This window comes from Syngnathus leptorhynchus, chromosome 19, assembly GCF_054491065.1.
Source record: "Syngnathus leptorhynchus isolate UIUO chromosome 19, UIUO_Slep, whole genome shotgun sequence".
NCBI lineage: Eukaryota > Metazoa > Chordata > Actinopteri > Syngnathiformes > Syngnathidae > Syngnathus > Syngnathus leptorhynchus.
This window is the reverse complement of record NC_141213.1, coordinates 1992039-2001861: the sequence shown is the minus strand read 5'-3', so window position 1 is coordinate 2001861 and position 9823 is coordinate 1992039. Positions and strand designations below refer to the sequence as shown.

The following is a 9823-nucleotide window of genomic DNA, read 5'->3' as shown; positions in this document are numbered from 1 at the left end:
CAGAACCCTGTGAACCTTATACCACGCTCTGATCACACACGCTCGAGTCCACTGCATGTAATTACCCTCGGCCCCACTCTCCAATCTGTCACTGCCCGGACTCATTTGTCAGAGCGCAATGCAGCGTGATTAAAGAAACCTTAACGGTGCCGAAACCTTAACGGTGAAGAAGAAGAAGAAGAAAAAAAACAATTCTGGGAACTTTGGGAGCTGAACGTGGGTCGCTAATGCATCGAAGGTGCTGCTGCGGTGGTAGTGCATTACGGTAATTAAAGACATGCAACATTACGGGGATTTCATTAATCATGCCTTCAATGGACTTTGAAGCCTTAATGAAAAACGGCTCGCCGTGCCGCAGTTATTGGGCCCGTACAAATTTTTGGGGGGCACCGCACACGCCGGCAGACCCCCTGAAATGGATTGGCTGCTACAGGATGGAAAAAATAAATCAATAAGTTGATGCAAGGGTTAACGGTCTGCATCAAGGCAGCATTTGAAATGCGTCGTTCTTGAATCACAATCCACCTCATGTTTCGAGATTAGGTATCGAATAGTATTTTATCGGGAAAAAAAAGGCCTGTAGTCATTATTATGTCAAAAAAATAGCACAATTTAAGTATGTCTGGGTTTTTGTTTCGAACTTTTGAGGCTGAGAATTGACTTCTAGAGGTGTGCATCACCCTGAGCAAAATCAAGAAAAGATCAGAGCTGACTCAGATGGTTTTGAAGGTCTTTTCTGCCCCCTCCGAGATCATCCCCCTACTGGAGGTGCATTAGGGTTAGATGGGAGACTCAGATTAGCGTCTATTACCGTGCCAGAAATGACGTACTACCACTTTCCTCGACCCGCTTTTTTCTGGGTCTTGCTTAACTCCTGTGGTTCCATGTCAGTGGCGCTAACTATTCAGGTGAGTCGCTCAAGCAAAATTGTTCCAAAAAGTTTGCCTCCCCCACCCTGATAAAAGCACTTTTGGCAGCTTTACTTGGCTACATTTTTTTTCTTCAACAAAAGGAGTAAAAAGGAGGGGATGATCCATCCTTTTAAAAGATGACGTCATCGTCTTTCTCCTGAAATAGGCAACTCCGGGCCTGAATTGTAAGAAAATGACAATACTGACATCTAGTGTTCAACGGGTTCATTGCATACTTCACCAGCAGTCCTGTAAACAAAATGCTCATTTTATAGCACCTCGAAAGTCATTGCGTAACCCCTTTCACTCATAACTTTTGTCTTTATGCTTATTTTACACTCAAGTTACTTTTTTTTTCATGCCTGGTGGTGATGTAGTCCAGAGTTGCACCACCAGACGGCGCTCCAGTAACGCTGCAAGATAAACTTTTCCAAGAGCGTTTCCTATTTTACTACATACGTACAGTAACAAGATATATTTCATGTCTAAAATTTGAAACCGTATCCAAAAATACTTTGATACGGAAATACTATTAGAATGCATAGAAATCACTGACTATGGAGACAGATACTATTGAGATTTTAATGTTTAATTGATTTCCAGAAAATCCATGCACACAACAAAGATGATAACATGCAAGATGAAATACATATGAATATCAATATGAAATCTAGCAATAACCGGGAACAAACTAAATGTGTCTCCAACAGAGCATTAACCTAAAATATTGAACGCGCCCCTAACCCCCACGAGAAATTAAAAAGCAGATAAATACAAATGTAAAGCTACAATGCAATAAATACATTATATATATATATATATATATATATATATATATATATATATATATATATATATTTGTTTTTCTTTGAATTGTGTATGCTATTTCATGTTTGTACGGCGACCTTGAGTGCCTTGAAGGGCGCCTTATAAATAAAATGTATTATTATTATTATTATATATATATATATATATGTATATATTAGAGTAGAGTAGAAAATATGCTTATGTACATGTATCAAAGTCAAAGTCCGCTTTATTGTCAATTTCTTCACATGTTAAGGCACACAAAGAGATTGAAATTACGTTTCCCACCGTCCCACGGTGACTAGACACAGTACACAACACTCACAATCAAATAGCACAAAGAGTAAAAACGAACAGACAAGAGCAACGAATAAGTAATGAGCAAATAACCCCAATAAATAAAAAATAAATAAATAAATTGACAAATAATATATATATATTTACATATGTATGTATATGGCCCCTTTAACAATTAAGAAGGGTCCAGGTATCTTAATTGAAGTTTCTGTGATTTTTATTGTACCCACGATCTTGACTAAATGTCCGTCAGGGCCGCAGGAAGTTGTTCATTCTGCCTGTTGCCTCAGTTTGTTTTGCGATTCCGTCCACTTCGTCAGCTTCAGGCCGCTTCGCTTTCGGGTGCAGATGGCAGTAGAAAAACACCAGAAAGGCCAGCCCCAGCACGGAGCTGGCAAAGATAACCCCGCTGATTACCAAGAAGAACATTGCTGTCCGCACCTCCGGCTTCAGTAACGCCAAAAGTAATGGTGATGTCACGTTAATGAGGAAATGGAGGAAATAATAAACAGTCATGGCAATCCTGGTGTCCTGTCCTTTGACGTTAAAAAAGGTGAATGTCAGGATGAACCCAACCACTGCGCGGTAGACCATCTCATGCCTTTTGGTGGAGCAGAAGTTGGTGCGAAGCACGTGTGACCATATTGTCCCCAGGAGCCACAAAATGCCCACCAAGGCTATCACACAGTATGGGGTGAGGAGCAGGAGGAGACTGAAGCTGAGGATGTGGCTGCTGAAGGTGAAGAGTTTATAGAGGAGGTAAATGACGGTGGGCAAGCCAGAGGGCATCTCCTGGATGTTGGGGAGTGACCGGCGTAGACATCGGCGGTAGTCCACCAAAGCCCAGGCGATGTTACAACACGAGAAGACCGTGGAAAAATCTGGAAGGCAGCAGACAGGAACGACACCTTTAGGTTTGGATATTTAGAGGATGACATTTAAGGATTAGAACTGAAACCTACATTGTACGACCGAGTTTTCGCCTTGGTCTTGGATTATGTAGATCTGCACGAGGAGCTGGGGGGTACTCTCCAAAAACGCCTCAAAGAGTTTGAGCATGCTCAAGTCAGTGGCTTGACAAAACAGGCGATGGTGAGATTCCTTCCTCTCGTCCTCGTTAAGGGAACCGCTCAGGAGCCAGAGCACTTTGAAGCCACTTTTGAGTAGGTGGTAGTACCTAAAGTAAATAAATAAATACATAGACATCAAATAAATATTGATAAAGGAAAAAAACAAACAAACAGAACAACTACTATGTTGTATAGTTTTGTCATGTGTTTTATTGCGGCGGTATTTCCGTTTAATATTCGCCCAACGTGATGTTTTGAATTGCAAGTATTTGTTTCCATAGTGAGAAAAAATGCAAGCTCAATGTGGTTCTACCAGTTTAGACAATCTGCAGAACACCAGATAATAAAGTGCAAAGCGACACTCCCTATGTTGTCACGAACCGCTACACATTCCGTTTTTCCCCATCTGGGAGTTTGATTGCCCTTACCTAGTGAAAATACCCACGCCGCACAGGTGGAAGACTACGAGTTTGCCCTTGGACATTCCAAATACGGTGGCTTGCCCTCGGGGGTTCACCAAAGCGTCTTCGAGATCATCCTCATACCAGGCGTGACTGAAAATCTGAGTCACCAGCAACCCGGCCAGGATGAATGAGAAAGTCAACGCCGAGCATATGTAACGTCCATCTAGAAGGTACTTAATGGACAGTCCCACATCTGTCCAGATGTCCACGATGTAAAGAAGAAGCCCGGCAAGCGTTAGGAGCCATCGCAGTTTGGTGTACCGAATGTCAGTTCGGCGCATCTCTGAGTTAGTCGGCCAAAGGCATCAGATCGGACAGTTTTTGTGCGTAGCTGATCAGATGCGTGGCCATCCTTTCATCACAAGTGGAAGGAGCAGACAGAAGCTCTCTCGTCCTCTTTTGCTTTCTGTCTTCTTTCTTTGGAATTAGCACAAGCTCCACCTTAAAATGAACCATAGCAATGTTGTTACGTAATTGTGTCCTGTGCACGTGCACTTTTGGGAATGATTGACTGCATGGGACTCAACGTCATCGCCCGTGGTGGGAAGAAGTAAAGTTGAAATACTATACTTCTTTTCTCAAGTACATTTGAAATAAGACATCCGTATTTCTGACTAAGTCCTTTTACAAAATAGAAAGTGTCACGATGGCAACAGGTAACTAGCTACTTTGAGTATTTATTTTTCTGCCAACTTTTTCCTTTGTACTTTCTACGTTTACCTGTTTCCATGGTGTGGACTGCATTGTGTATGGGAGTGGCTTTAGCGGAACACACCTGATTACCAACAAAGGACAAACCATGAAAAAAAGAGAAAAAAAAGGGTACATTTTACTTAAATCCCGGCATTGCAAATGAAAATCTGTTCTCACTGGTATTGACAATAAAACAGACTTTGACTTTTTGTATTCCTTTATTTTTATTTGATGTATATGCGTATTATTCATTTCAAAACGAATACTAAATCATTTAGTCATTCATTAGTTTTTCATAAATCATTTCATTTGCAATCATTAATTTAAGATAAATAGATTCGTTCATTTATTATGATTGAACCACGATTCCTCCCCAATCCTGTAGGGGGCGATCTAGCAACGTGGCTATTTCCTGTGTAGCGTCAAGCGCGGCGCCCTGAACTCTCGCTGGCGTGGACACTCCCACCCGAGCACAAGAGTGACACGCCATTTAATCGCTGTCTGCCTGGCCTTTAGGGTTCTTGGAAACAGCAGGCCGACTGTCGAGTGCTTCCACGTCGAAAGAAACAAAAATTTGACATTCAGAAAAGTCGCCGTCGAACGAGCAACGCCGATTTCTGTGGAAATGGGTATCCGGAAAAAGAGCACCAAGAGCCCGCCGGTGATGAGCCACGAATTTATCATCCAGAATCATGCCGATATTGTGTCCTGCGTTGCTATGGTGTTCCTCCTTGGGCTCATGTTCGAGGTAAATGGCGATACACACATCTTCTACTTTGCTGACTTAACTTCTTCCGGATGTGTTGAGCTCACGGTGGAGCTCCAGCAGCCCGCCGACGGCGGAGGCTCGGTTCTCTTTTGGCCGCCATCTAGTGACCGTGGCACGGTTATCTTGCTCGCCTTTCTCCGCGGTGTTACTTCCTCTTGGAACACAAAGTTTGACCGTTTTACACTCTGATTTCTCATTTTTAGCTATTTAAACCTAACAAACTAAGTAAAACGTTTAATTCGATATATCTGCCCGTTTTTAATCCCTTTTGTTAAACGGTACTTTTAGTTTATGAAATTTGGAATCAACAGGCGCACTTTAGTCACGAAGCATTTAAGTTCCCTGAACGCAACACGGTGTTAAAAAAGACAGAAATAACACTTTATTGGTATCTCATCGATCCCCCGTGATTATTGATTAGGCAAACGGCGTCTTCTGGTTAGTTTGCACGTAACGTTGAATGTGTTACGTGGCATTCTGCAGGAGGGCTGCCATCATTCAGTCTAACGACGAAGAGCAAGTTTTTGCCTCTCTTCTCTTTAGCTGAATAATATCTCCATCCGTAAAGTATTTAAATAGCTTTACTTTCCCTCCCATACGTTCACATTTATTAAAACTTATTTTTGTAAAATAGTTTAGAATTGTCCGACGCAGTTTAAGGGCAGTGAACGCAGCGCTGTTTTCGAAAACGCAGCACCGAACACGCCGCAACGGCACTTTATTGATTTAAAATACATTTTAATCACTGCATATTGATTAATAATGGAAACATGAGAATCGCAATTCATTGTTAATTGCGGGGTTCGTGCTACACTTATTCTTGTTAGTTTATGAAGTCACGGACTCCCACGGAATGTGAATGCAACACATTCAGTTAACAGAGCGTCCTCAAATGGCATCGTGGGAAAGAAACAAAAAATACATTTTAATATTGTGAGCATTAGTAGAATAATTCTTCTTTTGTACTTTTCATCCAAATTCACAGGTCACATCCAAGTTTGCAGTGTTGTTCATCACCGTCCAGTACAACGTGACAATCTCAACAAATGGTAAACTGAATTAAAACATCTTGACATGTTATTTTAATTTGGTTTACCGACTGCAATTTTCGATTGTTGTAGCCACTTTGATCAAAGCTCTGTGAAAGTTTTTTGTGTTTTTTTTAAAGATAGCGTCCAGCAGTGTCAGGGTTCCATTCACCTCTTATCAGGCAGGACTGTAACTTATTTACAGATGCCTCACAAATAAGATGCATTCAAATGCACAGGCAGAGAGTAGGATTCTTCTAAAGTGATGATGATTCTTCCAAAAGCTATGACAAGCAGATGAGTAGGAAGATTGTAAGGATAGATTATTATAGCTGAGATGTGGTCAGTGGCTACAAGATCCTCTCGAGCAAACAGTTTGTGACACATCACCAAGGCGCATTTTCCTTAAAGGGCTGGTGTCTCGACTTGACAAATAATCTGGTTTTGTTTTTTTTGGGGGTGGAGGTCCAGAGGAGACGGCCGTCAACCACTTCCACCACGGCATCAAAGACCTGGCTACCGTCTTTTTCTACATGCTGGTGGCCATCATCATGCACGCCATCATCCAGGAATACGTGCTGGACGTAAGTGGCACGCATGCCCGGGTCACGCTCGTCCGCCCGCATTGTTGTCTAATTGGTGGTGTCGGCGTGCAGAAAATTATTCGTAAGAAGCACTTCTCCAAAACCAAACACAGCAAGTTCAACGAGTCGGGCCAGCTCAGCGCTTTCTACTTCCTCTCCTTCGGCTGGGGCGCAAGTATCCTCTTCTCTGTAAGTACGTGGTGGGTTTGATCAATTATTGACTAGTCATACAATTTTTTATTATTATTTTTTTACTTTTGCTTTGCTTCATTGTTCGGTATTCTTGATGAGAAATTGTGATGTCACAAGAAGTCGCAGTAAAACTTTTTGTGCCATTTTTCAGTAGTTTTTTTTTCCTCATTATGACTTTTTATACCATAAACGTAATTCTTTTTCTTATGCTGCAATTTATTTTCTCTGCTTTATTGCGAATTATTTTATGACTGTCATTTTAGCTTATGTTAAATTTTTTCTTGTGATATTCTGACTTTTTACAAATCTGATCGTTGTGAATTTTTATCATAATATCTTGACTTTTTTCCCCTCGTAATGCAAATTGCAAGATTACAACTTTTATTCTTATGATTATTCTGATGTAATTTTTTTTTCCTTTATATTGTTTTGTTTTTCTTTGCATCTTTTTATCTTTTATTTATTTTGCTTACCTGCATTTGTGTCACAGGAAAACTTCCTATCCAATCCCAGTTCGCTGTGGGAAGGTTACCCCCACATGCTGATGCCGTAAGTAGAAGGCTGATGAAATAACATGAAAATAAAAATGATAATTTGTGCTATTCTGCATACTCATGTCAATGTTGCCCTGTTAGGCTACAGATAAAGTTTTACTACATCTGCCAGATTGCCTACTGGCTCCATGCGCTCCCTGAGCTCTACTTCCAGAAGACCAAAAAGGTTTTTTTGCCTTATATTCTGTCACATTGATTTTTCATGTCGTACTCTTTTAATGTTACAGTCCAACTTGTTTTGAATCATCACATTTTAGGCAACTTTGTTTCCAAAGAATGGCAGCTTTTGGAACTGTGCCGGCTCGTTGTAATTCTTTTCTTTTTCTTTTTACCACTTCTAGGAGGACATTCCGCGCCAGCTGGTGTACATTTTCCTCTACTTGGGCCACATCGGCGGCGCTTACATCCTCAAGTAAGACTAACTAGCGAGCCTTATGAGAAAAAGAAAAAGAATCACGCTAGTCGTCTTTGTTTTTCAGTCTGAACCGTCTGGGTCTGGTCCTGCTGGTGCTGCACTACTTTGTGGAGGTTCTCTTCCACGTTTCCCGTCTCGTCTATTTCAGTAACGAGAACAGACAGCTGGGGTAAGGGCAGAACCGAGACTTGGGTGACTTTCTGAGAACATTTAATGAGCATTGAGGCTTTTGTTTTGTGTTTTCACTTAGAATACTTTGAACTATTTTCTTAGAATATTCAGAAAGTCCTACCTCACATTTCAAGTTTCCTCTTTTTTTTTTTTTTTTTTTTTGGTCGTAAGCTTCAGAGTGTGGGCCGTCCTGTTTGTCCTCGGACGTCTTCTCACGCTGTCCCTCTCCGTCCTCACGGTGGGCTTCGGCCTCGCCAACGCAGACAATCAAGGCTTCGATTTGACCACAGGGAACTTTAACATTCTTTTCGTGAGGTGAGCGTAACTTTGATCTCCATCAAGATGCTTTTTGTCTGTCTGTCTGTCTGTTTTCATACGTATTTTTTGGTGTGTGTGTGTGTGTGTGTGTGTGTGTGCGCTCTCTTTCTCCCCAGGATCACCGTGCTGGCCGGCGTGTGTCTGACGCAGGCCTTCATGATGTGGAAGTTTATCAACTTCCAGCTGCGTCGTTGGAGAGAGCATGCCTCAGTGCAGACTATCAAGAAGAAATCTGGGCCCTCCAAAAGCAAAGCAAAGAAAGATAAAGGTGAAGCATCATTTCGTATTTAGTTCCTCCCAGGTGTCATTATATTCTCACCAAGTGTTTTGTGTGTGTGTGTGTGTGTGTGTGTGTGTGTGTGTGTTCTTAGCCAACGGTGTCAACGGCGTCAGCTCTCACGCTGCAGACTCGCCGAGATTCCGGAAGCAGAAGTCCTCTTAAGAGACGCCGCTACGTGAAAGCCCTTCCCTCTCACCCGGGCCGCTTCCCTCTCGCTCCTCAAGAAGCGTCGCAAGTGGACGTCCATTGGATTTATCCGTCGTCAGAAAGGCTGCTCCGCTGTGCCAATTTTGGGTGGGAAAGAACCAACAAATTGCGGAATAAACTATGACACAAAAAAAGACCTTATTTAAGAAAAAAAGTGCCTATCGATACAGAACGTTTTGTACAGGGTGTGTCATTTTTAAACTTGTGTTTTCATGCCCCCAAAAAGTCTTGTTTCATTTCACCCCCGTCCACCCTCCGCCCCCCCCCCCCCCCCCCCCCCCCCCAAAAAAAAATTGTGTATTTTTGTGAGCTACTTTACATTTCGTTTAGTGTCTTATCCTAACCAGCCATAGCTTTGGATATACATTTTGTAGTCTAGTAAACAACTGTCTCACTGGCTGACAAAAAAGGAACATGGAAGTATAAATAAGTAAATCTTCTTTTTTTTTTTGTAAATAAACCAAAACACCCATCGGTGCTGGATGTGGACTCCTAGTTAAGTCAGGAAGGAGGAGTGACTAATGATGCTGGAGGAGAGAGGGAAATGTGTGATTTGCTGCATTTCTACTATTGCTTATGAAAAGAGGGATTTGTTATAAAAGTGTAGACGGTTCTCCTGTTTTTAATTGTGCCAAATAAACAAGATTGACTGTTTGTGATGATTTTTAATGCTGTTGAAAAAGATGCTATTCCCTGAAGCTTAATCATGAGGATGATGTACTTGGCAACAGGTCCTTTTTATTTTAGAGAATACAAAAAGCCACTTTTATTCAAATGATACAAATATTGTACAAGCAAGTGTAATTTCTAAGCATGTTCCTATTACGGTCGCTAGAAGGCAGTGTTGCTCAAGTTTACAACAATAAAAATATAGATGATTGACAGTAAATTAAGTGAATAGGTGCCAATTCCATCGGCCAATTTTTTTTTAAATGCCGAAATAAATTTTATTGAAATATTAAACATGATTGACTGAAATTATTCAGTAATCTAACGCCGAATGCGTTTTTAAAAAGGCTATTATGTGTTTTTTAAACATACTTTCGACACGTTTTTAATTACG

General features: G+C 41.4%; 2 protein-coding genes across 2 annotated transcripts; one reads left to right on the top strand and one right to left on the bottom strand.

The window, feature by feature from the left end:
• Positions 1 to 1710: 1710 nt before the first annotated feature.
• Positions 1711 to 3900, bottom strand: xkr9 (XK related 9). Its single transcript, XM_085939379.1, has 3 exons — positions 3514 to 3900; positions 2978 to 3192; positions 1711 to 2896 (listed from the first exon to the last, which is right to left on the bottom strand). Exons 1-3 carry the CDS (start codon positions 3828 to 3830, stop codon positions 2265 to 2267), a joined length of 1164 nt encoding a protein of 387 aa, XP_085795505.1. The 5' UTR covers positions 3831 to 3900; the 3' UTR covers positions 1711 to 2264.
• A 768-nt stretch (positions 3901 to 4668) lies between these two features.
• Positions 4669 to 9414, top strand: tram1 (translocation associated membrane protein 1). The gene is made up of 11 exons (XM_085938726.1): positions 4669 to 4990; positions 5997 to 6060; positions 6505 to 6623; positions 6696 to 6812; positions 7306 to 7364; positions 7451 to 7535; positions 7711 to 7781; positions 7849 to 7953; positions 8127 to 8270; positions 8390 to 8541; positions 8645 to 9414. Exons 1-11 carry the CDS (start codon positions 4868 to 4870, stop codon positions 8713 to 8715), a joined length of 1110 nt encoding a protein of 369 aa, XP_085794852.1. The 5' UTR covers positions 4669 to 4867; the 3' UTR covers positions 8716 to 9414.
• Positions 9415 to 9823: the final 409 nt, after the last annotated feature.

Coding starts and splice junctions, on each gene's coding strand:
- xkr9 (XM_085939379.1), bottom strand. CDS start 3,830: ATGCGCCGAACTGACATTCGGTACACCAAACTGCGATGGCTCCTAACG. Junction 3,193..3,513: donor GGCGTGGGTATTTTCACTAG/GTAAGGGCAATC, acceptor TATTTACTTTAG/GTACTACCACCTACTCAAAA. Junction 2,897..2,977: donor CGAAAACTCGGTCGTACAAT/GTAGGTTTCAGT, acceptor GCTGCCTTCCAG/ATTTTTCCACGGTCTTCTCG.
- tram1 (XM_085938726.1), top strand. CDS start 4,868: ATGGGTATCCGGAAAAAGAGCACCAAGAGCCCGCCGGTGATGAGCCAC. Junction 4,991..5,996: donor TCCTTGGGCTCATGTTCGAG/GTAAATGGCGAT, acceptor CCAAATTCACAG/GTCACATCCAAGTTTGCAGT. Junction 8,271..8,389: donor TTTAACATTCTTTTCGTGAG/GTGAGCGTAACT, acceptor CTTTCTCCCCAG/GATCACCGTGCTGGCCGGCG.